Source organism: Betta splendens, chromosome 4 (assembly GCF_900634795.4).
Source record: "Betta splendens chromosome 4, fBetSpl5.4, whole genome shotgun sequence".
Lineage (NCBI taxonomy): Eukaryota > Metazoa > Chordata > Actinopteri > Anabantiformes > Osphronemidae > Betta > Betta splendens.
Window position 1 is genome coordinate 18,775,311 of NC_040884.2, and position 18,243 is coordinate 18,793,553.

Genomic DNA, 18,243 nt, shown 5'->3' on the forward strand with positions numbered 1-18,243 from the left:
CCAAATAACCAGCACGCTGTTCTCTATTAAAAACACCTCCCTCATGAACATGCATGAACGCGCCCGGTGCTTTTCACGGGGCACCTGTCACCCGCCCGTTAAGCGCTGCATCACAAAGCGGAGCACATTATGTTATATCATGTGGCCCCCGACAGACAGGCTGACACGCGGAGCCGAGAAGGGCCGATTAAAGTAAATTATGATTGTTAAGTGTGATGGCGGCTCCCATCAGGAGCCTGCTGTGTCACTCATGGGGATTTAAGTATAGACATGGCCTCGAAAGCTGTCAGGGCGTCATGTACCACACCTGCTGCCTGCCTACATAAAGCCCACTGATTGGTGCCTGCTTTCTTACATAATCAGCGTAGTTGGGGTCATAATAGCTTTTCTTCCATCACAGCCTGGTGTAGCCTCAAAACGAAGGCTCTCATGGATCATTCTGGGGACATTTTGTGACAATAATAAAGCCAGAAAGCTTTTACACGCGTGTATTTATCTAACAGTGCGACAGCCACAGGGTGCGATCCTCTCCCATATACACACAGTCGACACACGGAGGGAACCAGAGGAACGGGTTTGTGCGGCCGCTCCTTTACGGCCTCGCCAGACGTGAAGGAATGTAAACATGTGAGCGGTGGGGAGGTTGCGTCCTTCCTCTGGTTGTAATTACCTGGTCCCATGCGTGCGGTAAACACACACATGACACACGTCTGGAGCAGGCGCTCCGTTAAAGGCAACCGAGGTGTTTGGAGCGATCGATCGCTCGTTGCAGGCCGACAGAGATAACGCGGGTCCAGATGACAACAATGTGCCACAAAAGTTCAACGCAGCAAGCACAAAACCCCGAAGCGCCGCAGCTTTGAAGCACAAAGCCCTCCATCAATCAGCCGTCTGTACGCCGTCTATGGGGACACCAACATCTTTTGTCTCCCCCGGCCTTAATGACATTATACTCAAATTCCCTAGTCATCCATTCCCATTCACCGCCGCAGTCCCGCTCCCTCCTCTGATGCATTCCTCTTCTAATCCCTTCACCCAAATCCCCAGATGACCTTTCAGAGATGGGCTCGCTTGTTAATTGGCCCGTTAAAAGAGGATGACTTTATAGAGTCCGCAGTCAAAGCCGACAGCGCAGAGGGGGGGGGGGGGGGGGGGGGGGGGGGGGGGGGAGGTCGAGTGCGTGCAGCAGGTGGAGCCGTGTGCGGTTCACGGCGCAATCAAAACACGAGGCCAGAAGCGGGTCTCATTAATAAAACATCCCATCGGCAAGTAAAGTACAATCAGGCGGATCTGTGATGGAGCGCGAGGGAGGCGGACAATCAACAGAGCCCGCGCCCGCTGACCTGTCGGCAGAGAGCAGGCGAGATGACGATTGGATCTGGTGACATTCTCAACAACTAAGGCACTCGGCTCAATTGATTTCCCATCGCACGCGGGCGGCGGCTGCGAGCGGGAAAGGTCAGCGGAGTCAACTTTGTGCGACCCTCGGCTCCATCAGCCTGTGGGAGTCCACGAAGCACGTCAGACGGTCCCACGTGAACGCGGATCAGCCTTGACCGCATGAATGAACGCTCACACGACGCACACGGCACATTTAAAAGCAACACTTGTGATCGATCGATCGCAAACTCATATTTACCACCTCAGACGAGCGCCGACCCTGTGAAACCCGCGAGCGTCGGGAAAACGCAGCCTCCTCCGCTCCGACTTCTCGTGGCACTCGCTGCGCAGCGCTCTCGCCTCTCTCTGCTCGGTCTCAGTAGATGCCCCCACCGCATCCCGCATCCCCAACGACCCGGGCGCACACCACAAACACACAATCCAGCCTCGGCGCACAAGTTGTTGCTTCATGGCCGCTTATTGCGTGTGTGACCGTGTCTCCTCGAATCACACTGTAAGAATATTACATTCTGCCCGCAGGGTTTTTCCAGCGAATCTGATCCCTGCAACAGCTTTGAGAATCCATAAAGTTTCCATTCAAGGCTTAAAAAAACATTTGATTTGAAAACTGCTGCCTCAGCAATAACCTGCTTTTCTAAAGTCAGCTTCGATCTCACCGCCTGAAGGTAAGACATGGAGATGATAGAGGTGTCCTGAGTACATGCAACATACAGTCAGCAGGGTGTCGCCCTATAGGAAGCATGCACAGCACACATGTATCCAGACTTCTGATAAGGAATGAATGAATGAATGAATGAATGTCGTTACACAGTTATATTGCCAAATTGTTGTGTTGCGGTTTTGAGCTGTGCAGCGAGTCCGAGGTGTTACGTAAGATTTACAAGCCCAGACTACGACCAAGTTTGACAGATCATTAACTAGTCGTGCATGCATTGGTTTACACACACACACACACACACACACACACACACACACACACACACACACACACACACACACACACACACACACACACACACATGCCGATTTCTCACTCGCTGTCTCTCAAACAAATACATGCAAACTCAACTATGTGCTGACGGGGCTGCAGGTTAGTGACGTGTCCGGACCTGCTCGTTAATATCACCTCATTAACGTGGAGACACGCTGAACAGCTGCACTCACAGCTCCCGGAGTCACAAATACATGTCACACTCTCACGCACAGCAAGGGAAGCTGTCAAAAGCAGGCGAAACGGCCCCACACACGACCTGATGAGCCCGTCTCTGTGTCTGTTAACTGTGTTTTGCTCATGTATTCCCTCCACTACGCACCATGTAAACACACACAGCTACAGTTTATTTGACACGCCCGCGTTACATGAAATATTCGATGCTGATTGTTTTCTTCTAACCACAGATGACCTGGATTTGACCTGTGGGTGACGCGATAAGAAACGTGCACAGGCCTGACCCATCAGCACCGGATGAGTCAGCCAGTGAGACACTTACATGTGCTACTGTAAGTGGTGACGCTCCAACTCACAATCTCAACAAACAAGAGCCCCTGATGCAGAAGTGCAATATCTCCATGTTTCATCTTCCCCCATCTCTTGCCTCCAGTTAAATCTAAATGTAACACAGCAACATGTAAAACATACAGTTTTAGAAGTGCAGATGCATGAAACCTCCTCTTCCACGGCACACGTATGTTTTAACCTTAAACATGACATCACATGCTTCAGGTTTATCTCACATCTTCACACGCAACGCTTTCATTTTGACAGACACCACAGAGAAATAAAGTGCAGGAGAGGAAAAATGAAGTCTGATCCAGATGCTTGGAGTCGGTCCTGGTAGTGGTGAAATCATCCCGAGCCTCTGTCTCTGATTTGCCTTTTGAAGTTGGGTTCATACCTTTGGCCCCAAGGTGCCATCCAGATGTTGGACTTAGCAACGCCAAAGTCAGAGATACCAAAAACAAAGGGGAACATCCCCTGCTTGCATGTGGCACACAAAAAAGACAACTGTGCCTGTCTCTGTCTTTGAGCTAATACGTAATTAAACTAATGGTGATGCATTACTGAGCAACACTTCACTTTCTGCAGATGTGATCCTGCACGAGAAGAGTGAGACGTGCTGAGCTTCCAGGCTTTGAGTTGTCTTCATAGAAAAGACAGCGCTGTCAGGACACGACCTGACAAAGGCTGCAAATGGGAAATTAATAAACCAGGAGCACCGGGTGATCGTCGACTACATAAATGTCTGTTAAATCAGTCCCCTGTTGAAAACCCTCATTACCTGCTCTGTCTTCTGTTAATTCTGCCTGAGTCAGAGAGGGACAGGGAACAAGACGTCAGCCGCAGCTCCTCATGCTACAACTGCTGTACTGATAAATGGGTTTAATGGCGGCCACGCAGAAACGCGGGGGCGTGGGGTTAAAGGGGTCCCCGGACGTGTCGCCTCCGTTCTCTGCGGATCTGTCAGGAAGCCGCTTTGTGCCTGTTCAGCGTGAATGAAGACAACTCCGGCCGCCGTTCTCATCGTAAACCCGAGATAATGCCGCTCCGTTCTTCTGCAGCGCGGGTGGCGCGCTGAAAGGAGCTCAGACCTGATTAGCTGGTCTGATTAACGCTGCGCTTGAGACGCTGTGTAGAATTCTGTCTGGCTTGACTCATTATCAGCAGTGATTGGAGGCTTGTCCGTCAGGGCCTTCTGTCAGAGCGGCTTAACCCCCCACCCCCACCCCCACCTTGACGCCATTCCACGGACCACTTGTCCTCGCGGTGGGGGTGCTGCACCCCCAATAACGAAGCCCCACCTCGTGACCCCTGCTAACTGCCAGGTGACAGGCCCCTGTTTGTTTTACTGAGGGCGGCTCTAAAAGTGTCACTTCATGCAGAGCCGGCCGTAAAAAACACAATCTAACTACTGCTAATGGTCAGTGGGGGAGATCAGAACCAGATGCACGTGTCCCGATTGACCGTGTAACACGACAAAGAGGCGCTTTGTGAAAGTGCATCCTTGAGTTATGAATGTTTCAGTATCTGCACGCATGCCTGGAGCTTGATCTGTGATACTGTAATCATTTCAGGGATACTGGCGGCAGCGGAGGTCGGGGAATTACTTTTCTCTGTGCCGTTTGGCCGATAACAGCGTTTCCCTCCTAGTCCTTCTCCCTGATCACAGTCGGATCTCACACTGGGACTTTTATCTGACGCTGCTGGTCATCAGCGTTGTCGTATTGGCCGCAATAAACGCACTGAGCACATTCAACCTGTGTGTCTGTGTGCAATATATGACAGGAAGTTACAGTGGTGGAGCGATAACACAACAACCATTATTATGCAACTACAGCTGATCTTATCAGCTTCATCCCTGCTGAGATTGTTTGGTTTAATGCATTTTTACTGCTATGATCTTGGCAGCAGACGTAATTCTTAGATAGCTGTTGGTGGTAAGTAGTAATAGTAATACTACACTAAGCCAGGTACGAGGAGCTAAACTACCTCAAAGTGCACTGGAACCTGTTCATATAATCTGTGCTCTCATCAGATGTGGATTAGCATGGCTTGGGTTGACAGACCTGTCTGTCTGTCTGTCTGTCTGTCTGTGTGCCTGGTGCCCACAGCTGCAGGCAAATGTCCGGACGCAGCCACTCTATCCCGTAAAGCCCGGGCCCAGCAAGTCACAGCTCATCTCACACACACACACACACACACACACACACACACACACACACACACACACACACACACACACACACACACACACGGGCGGAAGGGAGGGGACTTTGCCGAATGCAAGTGTGCGCTTGTGATCGGTCAAGCGGCTCAGTTTGTGCTTGTCGAAGCCCCTCTGGGCAGAGAGACAGAGAGAGAGAGAAAGGGAGAAAGAGAGAGAGAGAGAGGGGCGAGAGAGAGATAGAGGGGCGAGAGAGAGAGGGAGAGAGAGAGAGAGAGAGATAGAGGGGCGAGAGAGAGAGAGGGGCGAGAGGATGGGTGGCGAACGGGGGCCTGTGTGGGATGTTATCTCATCTCCCCCGGGTGGGATCCGGGGCCTTTGCAGGCTCGATGAGGAGCGGAGGAAATGAAAGCGCTCGCTATTGTTGGGGGGTTTAAGCGAACGGAGGGGGCGCGTCGCGCGCGGACAAGTCGCCCCGGACGTGAACGGCGTCTGCGCCGCCGCGGCGGCGGAGGATCGTCCGCTTTCAAGGCCGCAGTGATATCATCTCCTAACCTCCGGCTGACCTTGACAAATCTCCGCCTCTGTAACTCAAGCCTCCGGAGGCGCGTTTGCTTCTCACCCCTGGAACACGCTCCGCCGCCTCCGATGTTGCCTTTCCTGTATGGCAGGAGCTGCGGTGCGTGAGAACGCTTCAGGAAAGGCTGCTCTTTCCCACACGCTCTGTCAGGGATTCAGCAGCGTCATAGCTTCGAGCGAGGGCCGACTCGCTCCTTGGCTGTTTCTCGTCAAAGCCTAATGATTCCACTTCCCCGGGACACCCAATGACAAATGCATCAATAAACTTCAAAACTCGTCCCTGCTCTGCTTTAATTGCCGGCTGCTTATGTTAACAATGAATTACGGCTCGCATCTTGACACGCTGAATTGCATTACGTCAACGTGGCCCTCGATCACGATCACCACATCCTCTATTCGCCAGAAACTCGTGCTGGAACTGGTCTGTTTTCTGACAGCGCCTCTTATCGTCTTCCTCGGCGTGACGAGTTCACCACCGCACGCATCCGAGCCGCATGTGAGGCCTCGAGTTCCCAAATCAATGGAAGCACAGTCGCATAAGATCACTCGCTCCAGGATTTCTCTCTCTCTCTCTCCTTCCTTTTGCTTCTGAAAACACTGGAATGTCAAGATGGAGTTTAAGGAGACAAACTGGAACAAGGTAAACAATAAAGCAAACACTGCACAAACTTAATGAGCAAAGTGGATTCCAAACTAAATGACCTGCAAGTCAAACAGAGCTTTATATACATGCCCACACGCAAACGTCATAGTCAAGATTCTTTCCTTCCTCTCCTTCCTTACAAACGCATTGTAGCCGCGCAAAGAAGCAGAGGCTACATTTGTAACATGGAGCCGCCAAGCGACGTGACTTGTTCAAATTTTGCCGAACTATTTGTAGCAGTTCCTGGTGATAAAATCAAACCCACCAAGTTTTGCACGGGCTCCGTAGGAGTTCGCGGCACCTGGTTCACGGACGTGCGCGCGCACGGAAACTCGGAAACTCCTCGACGCGCGCACAAACGACTCGCCCCCCCCCTCCCCACACACCACAGAAACACACGCACGCACGCGCGCACACGTAAACAAAGTGAACATTCTGCCGCGTCCTACCTTCCTCGCCTGCGACCGGGTTGAGTTCACTCCGTTCCGCGCGCAAAACAAAGTTCCCGTCCCCGCGTCCGCCTCACGTCCGCAGCGCCATGTCTGCCGCCCTCACTCCATCGCCTGCTCTGCAGCCCGTTCGCTTCAGCAGGCACCTACACGTAAACTGAGCCCCTCCAGCGGTGACATCACGAATCACCATGGCAACGCTAACTCCACCCCGGTCCGGAGCCGAACTTACCTGTCTGACTACATGAATTTCATAACAAACGTCTACCGTCCGACCGTCTGCGGATGTTTTTCAGTGTTTAAACTCAGCGCGTGCACAGTGAGAACAACGAACGCAGCGATCTAACGCTGCTGGCTGAAATTAGGTCTATGCAACTTCACGAGTTCATGATCAGTGCTGTGGAAAAAAGTTTGCTTTGCATGTAGGCTGGGCTTGAAAACAACCTTTATAAAGAGCCTCTTGCACAATGGCTGGTGCGTCGCCTGGAGCTCCCCTGTGGCTCCGTGCCATTCTCACCATTACCTTGGTTGTTTTGGATACAAAGTCAGTTTGCGCCTCCCTTTTCGTCTCCTCTGATCCGGAAAAAACAGACCGACAATGACCAGGTGAGCTAAATCTGCAGCTTGTTCCCTCGGCGTCGCTCCGTCACCAAATCCAGACTTTAAAATCATTATAATCCCAAACACTGTGAAAGGCTCGTTTTTTTAACGCCATGAACACACAAACCGTTCCCCGCCTCAATTACAGTGATCAAACCGGGTTTTCAAAGTGTATGAGCAAATCACATCTCTCCCGCTGCTTCAGAAAAACACTACCTCACCACTTCTCAGCAGCTGTGGGCGGGAAATGTGATTTATAGGACAGACTTCTCATTTAACCTGCGGCCAAAAAAGAGGAGGAAATAGGTTTGCAGTTGCAATGTTGCCTCTGTCTGCAAAGAGATAATAAAAATACCATCAACTCCAAGACTGGACGAAAGCGTAGACATTCTGCCCCCAAAATCTGAACGATCCTACACAATTTGTTTTATCTTGTCCATGTTAAGGGATATTTGTGGCTTGTGGCTAATTCAAATGACAGATGTGAGATAAACGGCACAATCTACTGCAGCTAATTGCGGATGGTCTAATGATGCCTTTTCTGTCTCCTGGGGGCAACAGTGCAAACGTAAACCCGAGCTGGCGTCGCTGAGACGACACAGAGCAGAGTCGCGCTAGCCCGCAGGAGCCGCGGGAGCGACCGGTGCGCGTCAGACCCACTGACCTGCTCTCGCAGTCGCTCCTGGTGGCCCATGATGGCCGAGGCGTGGTGGGGGTACTTCTGCTTCAGGTGCTCCAGGAAGGCCTCCCGCTTCTTGTCCATGTCGGGCGGCTGCATGGCCAGGATGTCGCGGGCGCCGCGCGGCCCGCCTAGCGTGTGCCTGCGGGGCACCGTGCGGCTGCCCTTAGCGTCGCCTCGCGGCGGGGGCGTCCCATTCGGGGAGGCCTGCCTGCGGCCGGCGTGCTCGGCGTCCTCCGGGGACGTCACCTTCAGGTTACTTTTGGTTTGCTCTAAAGGGGAGGGGGGGGCAGAGACACATAGACGAGAGGTGAGACCGGGTTCCGCGCCGTAAATCCACAGTTTGACGTGAGAGAAATAATACCGGCGGCAACACCTGTTAATGTTTACGCTTCACCCCAAATCAAGCAGCGGCTCCCACATGCAGTAAACTGCGTTTATTACCGACCCGTGCGCGCCCGTCCAGGTCCCGGGCTCCCTCTAAATGACACGCGTGCCCAGTTTCACTGCCGCTGCAGGTTGATTAAAACTACACGGCGAGAGTTTGAGACGGACGGACGGCAACAGAGGACGAAATCTGCCCGAGCGTGAAAACAGAGTGATCTACAGCCTTGTTTTCTGGACGGGCTGTAATGTGTACCTTCAGGGGGTAATGAGGGAAAATAAAGGCCCTTTCTGCAGTACAGTTGAGAGAAGACATTAGAAACGATTTGCAGCTATTCTGTGGACGCTCCTCGTCCTCGCTGAAGGCTTAAAAGCCGCGAGCCGCAGATGATGAAGGAATTTCTTGTTTTCCTCCCGGACGTGTTGGGACTGCAGGAGAGGTTTAACGCTGCTGTTGCTTAACCGCTGAACTTCTCTTTGTGCTCTGCCTTTCAAACTGAGCAGCCTCGTCTAATGCCTAAAACTGCCTTGATTCGACGCTCCCACGTCACGATGGAGCCTCGTCAGCGGCTCCCACTCTGCTCAAGTTCAGACGCAGCACGTCTCATGCGCTTCCAGTCCTATTTTTAACTCCCCACAGTTCCCCGCTGCTCGCCAAATTACACACGGCGGAGAGAATGGAGCGGAACCCGCCGGCGATCCGGCCGCGTTTGGTGGGCGTCACGTCAGGAAGCACATTACCTTCGCCGAGCGGACGATCTTTGCCCTCGTCGGCGCCTGCTCCTTCCATTGTGCGATCAAAGCGCGCGCGGCGAGCGGAGCGAGGCCGGAGGGAATCGGATTGCGGACCGCTCGCCTGGAGATTCCAGACGTTGCTCACATGGAGAAGGGGGCCTGCGATAGGCCCTGCCCCACAGCCCCAGGATAGACTGGTGGGGATTTAGAAAGTCAACTGCATTCCAGGACGGAGCCACCAGCCCCCGGGCTGAAAGCTCCCCTGCTGCCATGGAGCGGCCATACACCGAATTCAAACGTCAGGGGAGAGGAGCAACTTTCCTCCCAAACTTCCTCACGCACAGGGAGGCTGCTTATATACACAGTCTGCTCTCCGTCAGGGCTCTGCCAGCGAGCGGCCTCCTTCTTAACTCCCGGTCCCCGTCGAGGGGCCCGCCAGCCGCTAGCGCGCATCCAAATGTGTCATAACCCACTTCTGTGCCACACCCAAACACGGCGGCCGGCTAATGGGCGATCAAGCTAACTGATCGGCACCACAGAAGAAGACGAGCGTCGGTCCCTCAGGCCGTGTTGTTTCCAATTAGGAGCGTTTGCTGTGGGACTTATGTAAAGCAGCCGTGTCCTGTTTGTCCGACACTCACTGGCTCCTTATACTGTAATAAACACCCCAGTAGACGCTCGTCTGTGGCCGACGCATCTGTGCATGAGCTCACTTCCTCGCACCTGCTGATGTAAGTGACCTTGAATGTGCAGGAAAGAGCACAAACGTGAGGGGATCAAGAGGTGGGGACCCCCCCCTTCGCTTCGCTTTCATCCCGTCACGCACTCCAGGGTTTTATTTCTGTTCGCCGGTATTTTTGTTTTCATTAATATTTTTGATGCATGCATTTCCTAAGGCTGCCAGATCTACATCCGCTTAAGTCAGTGCTGTTCTTTTTCCCCCTAAACAACAGATGTGAACATGTTGGATTAGCAGATGGTGGAAGCAGCAGCTATAACCTTGGACGAATCTATCTCATCAGATAGATTTCTCTATGTGTAATTGCTGAACAACGACAAAAACAGTAATAGAGCCACTGATGATTCCCACATCCTGTCAAACTCGACGTACATCATGAAAATGAGGCCCGGTGTCACCGAGTGAAACGTTTTCCCACAGAGGTCTCACTCTTGTCCGACCGTGTCAAACGCCTTCCGTCCAGGCAGCGACACGTGCGCCTTCCCAGCTAACCAGCGGCCTGAGCGGCCAAGCTAAACTCGTAATTAAAGCCTCCAAACTGCCAATTACGGCCCGGGACCCAAACAACCTGCCTGCCTGCACTTTTCCTGTCACCGTCCCAGGCCAGAGGCCTCACCTCCTCCTCCGATGGCTGGGGAATGCTGCTGTCTGTGTCGCAGCTGCCGGCGTTGACTAAATGATGGTCCGCCGGGTTGAAAGACAGCGTGGAGCACTTGCTCGTGAGCACCCGGGTCGTACGAGGAGCAGGGGCTCCTGCCGCTCACGGCTACTTTCTAGTCGTCCTGGGTTATTTACGGAGGAATTTCTCTCCGTGTCCTCTCCCACTCTCCCCCAGTGCTGTTTCCATAAATGTGCATTTAGATTCAAAACCCTGCTGTGTGCGGTAAAAACACAGCTCACAGGGCGATCTCTGAAACGCACAGTGCTTCCTGGTAAAACGAAATGATCCAAATGCATTGTGGCGTCTTTTATTTTCCCATCAGTCATCCTGAGACCACCTGATTCTCTGGCCTTCCCTCATCCCTGTACGTTCTGCTGCCCACAGCCAGCGCTGCACCCTGACCCCACGTCCCCCTCCTCAGTGGAAGGCCGAGTGTGGGTGACCTGCCCAAAGCTGCGGAAAACCACGAACCACGGGGAGTCTACTCCAGCCCACTTGCTGATTGCTGATGCAGCCGATAAGCGCCTTCTGTGAGAGTAACGACACCAGGGTTTGAAAAATGCAGCTCGGTCGCATTCTTCTCGCCGGCACACAAACACAGACCTCACCGCCATCGCACCGACACACAGCAACGATCCTGCTGCTTACATTGGGTTGTCTGCTGTCAAAGTCACAGAAAGTCCAGTTTTTGGGCATGTTGACAATTTTAAACTTTGCAAAGAGTCATAATAACGAGGCCAATGATCCGGTTTGAGGCCAGTAGGCTGAACTTTAGCCCTTCTGTCCAGCAGGATGTGAATGTGTGCAGCTTTGGTTTGATTAGTGATGAATGGTATGAACATCAGGTCAGGACGTCACAGCAGCTAAGTTTATTTGACTTCATGTTGTCTTAGAACACAACTGGACTCTCTGACCTTCTCTCTCTTTCCTATTTAGACCTCTAACCTGCATTTGAACCTATTTTTCCTCTCTATGCGTGATGTATCCATTCAGGATCACAGTGTTGTCCACTCCATCACAGTTACACCAACATCTGCATAAATCACACAAATGAAACAAATCAAAGCTCATTAGTGGCTAAAGAAAGCTCTCTGGACGTCTCGTGTCAGAGTTTTCTCCTAGTAACTTTTCCCCTACTCGACTTGTTTGCATATTTATAGTCTTTTCCATGCATTCCTTTTTCCTCTTCTCTCACCTAATGAGACATCTCCCAGCTGCCGCGGCTCCTATTGTCTGTTGATCCCCCACCCGGTTAGCTGAGACCACCGCAACATCTGTCTCAGCTCATATACAGACACCCAGAGCTCTGTGGTGGAGTACACACACACCAATTCACTGTGTGTACATACATATAGTAGTATAATCTGTGTGTGTGTGTGTGTGTGTGTGTGTGTGTGTGTGTGTGTGTGTGTGTGTGTGTGTGTGTGTGGTCTGGCCAGGCTCTCTGCTCTGCTTATAAACAGAGCAAGCTGCCAACCTGACAGGCTGTCGGCCAAAAGATATGAGTTACAGACATGTGGCCCAGTGAGTGTACGTGGGTGTCGGTGCTGGGAGCAGTGGCAGCGGTGGAGGCAGATATCAACAGTCACAGAGCAGCAGGCAATTTGACAATTTACCACCGGAAAATAAAGGTTAAATACGCGCGTGTCGCACAGGAGCAGGAGAATCCAAACAAACTCAAGCTCAAAACAGGAGCTGGGCTCCCTGACGCATGACAAATAGATTTCAGCGCTGCTTATCCTGAGTGTGAGATTTGGAGATCTTTAACTCAAGTGCAAAGTTAATACCCTTCATACTGAGCCGAGGACAACGTTGTCGCGCCGGCCTTGTGCGAGTAAATGATACTCAGACGCCCGCGAGACAAATTTATTATCCGCCTCCTTCACCGCTTCTTTTTCTTTCTGCTGCCGCGGTGCAACTAATAAAGTAAACCAGGAGGAGCGAGCGGAGAGGAGCAGCAGCTCTGGGCCTCGCTCTCACACAGCCAGGGTTCAAGTCGAACACACAGCTTCATACATTGGCCAGCTCCGCCGACGAGCACAGAGCCCACGTCTGCTCCCTAACACCCATCAGCGGCGGATCAATGCAAAGCCACGCAACACATCTGCCTCCTCCTCCTCCTCCTCCTCCTCCTCCTCACTGCAGCGCCTCCTGGGACCACCTGCACCCTTCACACACCAGGGGGGGCTGTTGAACACATTCTGGGCATGTTGCGCAACGCTAAAGAGGAAATTATGCAGCTTGTGCTGGGAATCACTGACTAGCGAGTTTGTTTGCTCTCTTAATAATGCAAAAGGAAACAGGCTCTAGAATAAGCCCCTTGTCATTTATTAACTGGGCCAATAAGAGCTGCTTAATGAACCGGTGCGTGTGCACGTGTGTTTCCTAATAAATCCCACCAGGGCACACACTTCATTAACTCGTGGCCAGACTGGGTGTGAGTCAAGCTGGCCATGTCTGGTATCCCGTGACAACCATCGCCGGGCCGACGGTGAGGCTGGAGCGACAGAGGGGAGGACTTTGGTCCCTCTTCTGCTGCCCGACAGTAACGTTTGTCTGGAATCTGTGGAATGTGTCCAGGCCGAAGCTGCGGCCGCCTTTAACCTTGCAGACGCGCGACATTGCATCAACATCCTGCCTTTCTAGTTCCCTCCTGACAAGCAGGACCGCCGTGCACGGGAGAGCGTTGCCTCTGCATTGCAACATGACAACGTGAAGCAGGAACACAGAACTCTCAGGTGTCCATCATGCCGTGTGCCGAGTGTATCACAAGACACCTTTCATCCGCTTTGGCAACTTTTCTGCGTCAACAAATCCAAAACAAGTGCACACAGCAGAATTGGAACTACAGGAAATACACGACGGGATGTTTCACTGACTTGGCAGCACCTGCTTGTGTGGACTGCTGATAATTAGATGCATTAAAAAAGATGAACCAGATGAAGACTCACAGATTTCAGAGCAGAGTCCTGAGCAAATGAAAGCTCCTCATCCCGCTCTGCTGCAGCGTGCTAACTCACATTCAGCCTGCACATGGCCTCCATTTAAATATGCCTTTCATAATGACTGCTCTCTCACAAGTTTATTAAAAAGTGATTGCACTGCAATTGACTCTCTTCGTAGCGATAAGCAGCTTAGGGCCAGCCAGTCAATCATGTGTTCCTCCCTTCAGCCTCGGCATCGCCTCCTCCCTCCTCCTCTGCATGCTAGCGCAGCGTAACCAGTGTAAATCTCAAGCGTATTAGCGCCCAAACAGCTCAGGGATGCAGCGACAAATGCAGCGCAATAAGGAGTCAAGCGATACTAGATCAGCATTTATACACACGGAACTCTCGCGCTTCATAAGAGGCGTGAGGATGATGTATAGTAGTGTCCTGCTCTGGTGAAAGTCCGAGACATATTAGGTTGGTAAGTGAAGCAGATGGTGGTGGGATGTCATGGGCCCCACAGAGGGTCGGTTGCTCCAAGAGACCTAGGAACATTGTTTTCATCCGTAATGTTCTCTGGTGAGTCTGTGGGTGGACTCTATACAGCCTTAAACAGAAGCCGAGCTGGAAATGTGTCCCGGCTTGGCCGGAGTTCTGCAGAGGAAGGAAGGAAAGGTCCCAGCGCATAAACTGCAGCTAATCACGTCATTTATCCCCAGTGAGTTAAAATTAGTGATGTGTAATGGAGTCGCACAGCTGCACTATGGCGGAGGAGAGAAAGTGGGCACTTGTGAGGTTGAACCCATCAATACACGCCACCATATAATGTGTGAGGAGACAGTGATGGAGATCAATCAGAATTATCCCTCAGCCTTTCAGCATCGTTTAGCTCACTGGTTAAACTGTGCAGCCGCTAAAGCTGCAGTGAATGTGTAATTAACGCGGGGTCCACAGCTTCCACTGCAGGACCCCCCCCCCCCAAAAGACAGCAGCAAGTAAAAAGGCTCCTCCGTGGGCTGCTGCACTCGCTCAGCACTAATATCCGCAGGGCTATATTTACATGGATGTCTGCTGTTTGGGAAAGTCAGCTTCGTTTACCCTTTGCTCCGTAGCAGAGGCAGAAACAGGCCTGAAGTATATTTGTTTGAACAGACGCCTAAAAATAACCCGAGGACAAAGCACATGAAGACACAGATGCTCTGTGATTTGAGAGGAGGACGAAGCGTTGTCACATATCCCACTATTAGAGATGCAGGAACGGGCCCCGAACCCGAGGTCGCCCAAATTCTCTGATTGGTTATTGATGACATCATCCCCTGGGCCAGCCCCCTCCCAGCCAGACGATGTCATCAGTGCTGAAGCATCTCAGTGATGTAATGCAGGGAGGACCAAGACCAACGCTCAAATAGAACCTTTTCCTCTCATTTCTCAGCTCTCTATCTCTCTCAGCCTCCATCTTTTCACTTCCCCCCTTCCACCATCAGCTGTATCTAGATAAAAATCCAGCCCCACTTGTTAATTTGTACTAAAATACAGGAGCAAAAATAAAAAGGCCTGGACTATTAAAAGCTTTAACTAAAAAGATGAGGAGAGGTGGCAAAATGAAAGTCTTTATATTTCCTGATCCTTTATATTTGCCCTGAAAGCTTAATTAAAATGTGGATCAGCGGTCGTGTGCATTTCCCAGGTGAGCATGATTTCATTAAATACAGGTTCTTACTTGATATGGATGAAGAGTACAGGTCTATTCTTTGGCCCCGTGTAACTGTCTGCGGCGACAGAAGTGACACACATGAACATCCAAATGTGCCGTCAGACATCGGAGCGTTATGTCAGCTTGTTCCTATTTGATGTATTTAGACCGCTTTTTTTGGCTACAGTAGGTCTTGACATCTGTTTTTTAATCACAAATTGAGAATGAGCGTGCGTGTGTGTGTGTGTGTGTGTGTGTGTGTGTGTGTGTGTGTGTGTGTGTGTGTGTGTGTGTGTGTGTGTGTGTGTGTGTGTGTGTGTAACTAACGTGTCCTAGGCAAACATCCACAGCTCAAGCGGATTACTGTGGCAACTCTACCCTGATCAAAGCAGCACAGAATCCAGCTTACTGGGACATCCTGTAAAACACATAACCCCCGTGGACATGATACAGTACAGCGCAGCGCATGACGCAAACCTGGAGACCACCAACTGCAGCATAAGCGCAATTCAAAGGATAGTTCATTCCAAATATCTATCCAAGTCCTGGTTGGAGAGAAAAAATGCCTTCCAAAGACTCTAATCAGGAAATGGACTCTGAAGTGCTGTGATTGAGTGTGAATTATGCAGCTGCTCCATAGAAACCGCACAGATTAATAGTCCAAACAGAATCTATTGGTTATTTTAAACCCTGATGAGCCCCATGTCACCCACCTGCCCAGCACCAAACATCAGGCGTGCCCAGTTAGCGATCAGCTGTTTAACACAAATCACGGCAGCTCACTCGTGCATCTATTCAAACTTCTTACATCCCAATCTATGCGGACGTCAGTCGGTCTGCATCAAACCAGCAGGGTTCTGTCGCAATTATCGCTCGCCTCTAATTGAGGCCCGCTGATAGCGAGCGAGACATGCATTATGGATGCACGCCTAGTAAATTTAGATGAAGATAGTGAGCGTAATTAAACCATTGTGCTGCCTGGAGAGGAGGCTCCATCAGACTGCCTGAGCCTGAGCCTGGGATGAGTCTGGGCTCCGTCAGCCCCGCTTGGCCGCATTCACAGGGACTTTGACCAGAAAGTCACATTAATTGATATCCTGACGTGAGGAAGTCACATGTTGTGTGATTAGCAGCCCGTTGCACGTGAACACGAGCAGACAGCTGATTCCACCCTCTCCTCCCACCCCTCTGCTTTATTAAGTATACAGTTATTTTTCAGCGCGGCTAACCACCGCCATCCACCGTCTAATGGCTTTAGCATGTGCCTGGCGGTCCAACGGGCTCCAGCGGGTGCAGCTCCCGCAGAGGCAGAATGAAGCGGGCCATTGTCGTGCGGCGGCCGGGGAGGATACACGTTCTGGAGAAAGGAAGCTCGTCAGGAAGGAAACTTAGAAACAAAGTGCTAAGAAAAGCTAATAAAGGGACACGAGTGCACGCTGGACGGAACAGTGTGTGCTGTGTGTGTGAATGCATGCGTTAAGGAGCCGTTCCCCACCTTCCTGTTTTACAAAACTACTGGAAGTGTGCAGAACTTTGTGCTCCGTGAGTTTTAGGGCGGGTTCTCGGGTGGATGGAAAATTCAAGCGAACCGATTACTAGCCGTTTTATGAGGAATGTAATGATAGTCTGGTAAAACTTATGCTCAGGCCGCTGCCGCTGCAGCTGCTGATGATGAGGATATGAAGACGATCACGTCTTGAGGGCAGCCTTTCAAACACGAACGTCGCACACCTACTGGATGAAACCAGAGGTAAGGGGACGGTCAGGTCCAGGAGTCATACAAGCGCCTGCAAAAACCTTCAGTGCACTTCATTAAAGAGTTGAGGACATATTTCAGTCTGGAGAGCGCAGACTGGAAATTGCTCAGAAACCACATCTACTGCCAAACTTTCCTGCTACACGGGAAAAAAAAATCTGTCCGTAGCTGTGGAGTGGATTTGAAGTTAGGAAGTGTCAAACTAGTTTAATCCTACCACTGCTTATATAGAGAGTAAACAGGCTTCATTCTGGGCCGTCACGCATCCGTGGATGCTCCAAATTTAGCCGCTCCCCGTGTATCCGTCACTGCATTTAGTCTGGAATGGTTTTTTTTTCATGCTCATTAAACTCCACTCCGAAGGCCTCTTCCCAGTATTTACGTGGTTCCGTCTATTTATCATTCGGACCAGGAAGGAGAAATCCGAGCAGACCACAGACAGAGAGAAGACAGGTTCCCTCTGAAACCTGCACAGCTCAGGTAGCTGCTGTGCTCAGAATAGCCAGGCTCAGCCAAAACACTGTGTCACCGGCTTGCGGAGTATTTTCAGAAGCAGAGGTTTTATCATCGCGCCCGAGTTCGTCAGGCTCAATTGTGAAATCGCTCCACGATAGCGAGTCATTAGCGGGCGGTCAATGCGGTCGATGAGAAAACATCAAAACGCCGACATGCGAGGGGAAAAAGGCCGGACACAGCAGGTTGTTGAACAGGACCCAGGACGGAAGCCTCATCCATATTTATTGGGATTGGGCAGCTTTAATACTCAAACTCACACTTTTCTTAATTAACAAAGCTTTACTTTATGAAGACGGAGAATCAGAGTCAGACTGATGTAAACGGAGCTTGGACCCGACACATCACGGCGTTTGGAGGGCGCTAATTAGAGAGAAAGTCATATCATCAGTGCACCTCTGCGCTTAATCTTCAATCTCACTTCTTGTTCCTCATTTAATTATTAATTAATCTGACCGCAGGGCGCGAGTGGGGCTAAACCGATGGGACAAACATGAAAACGCAAACACACAAGTTCCATTCTTGTGCGCACAAAGCACGTCCCTCAGCGAACAAAAAGAGCCTGGGTGCTCCAGGAGGCACCATGTCAAAGTAAACGCCTGGAGGAGTGGACGGATGGGGGCGGCGCAGGGATGTTTACGCTGCGAAGAAGGAGCGAGCGGGGCTAATAGTGCCTGAAGAATGTCGGTTGTGTCTATTTGAGATGCTTCCGACTATGAGCCTGGTGGAGGAGAGCGTCTGTCTCACCCCCCCTCTTTCTCGATCACTGAGGAAACAGGAGAGGAGCTCTCCCATCATAACCGACTGTCCCTGTACAGTCTG

General features: G+C 51.4%; 1 protein-coding gene across 7 annotated transcripts in view; it reads right to left on the reverse strand.

Moving 5' to 3' along the window:
- si:ch211-285f17.1 (sickle tail protein homolog) overlaps window positions 1-18,243 on the reverse strand; it is a 56,915-nt gene that overhangs the window by 23,633 nt on the left and 15,039 nt on the right. For all 7 annotated transcript variants that reach the window (XM_029146102.3, XM_029146101.3, XM_029146118.3 and 4 more), the window contains exon 2: window positions 7,999-8,285. In XM_029146102.3, the coding sequence (XP_029001935.1) occupies window positions 7,999-8,285 (287 nt within the window). The remainder of the gene's footprint in view (window positions 1-7,998; window positions 8,286-18,243) is intronic.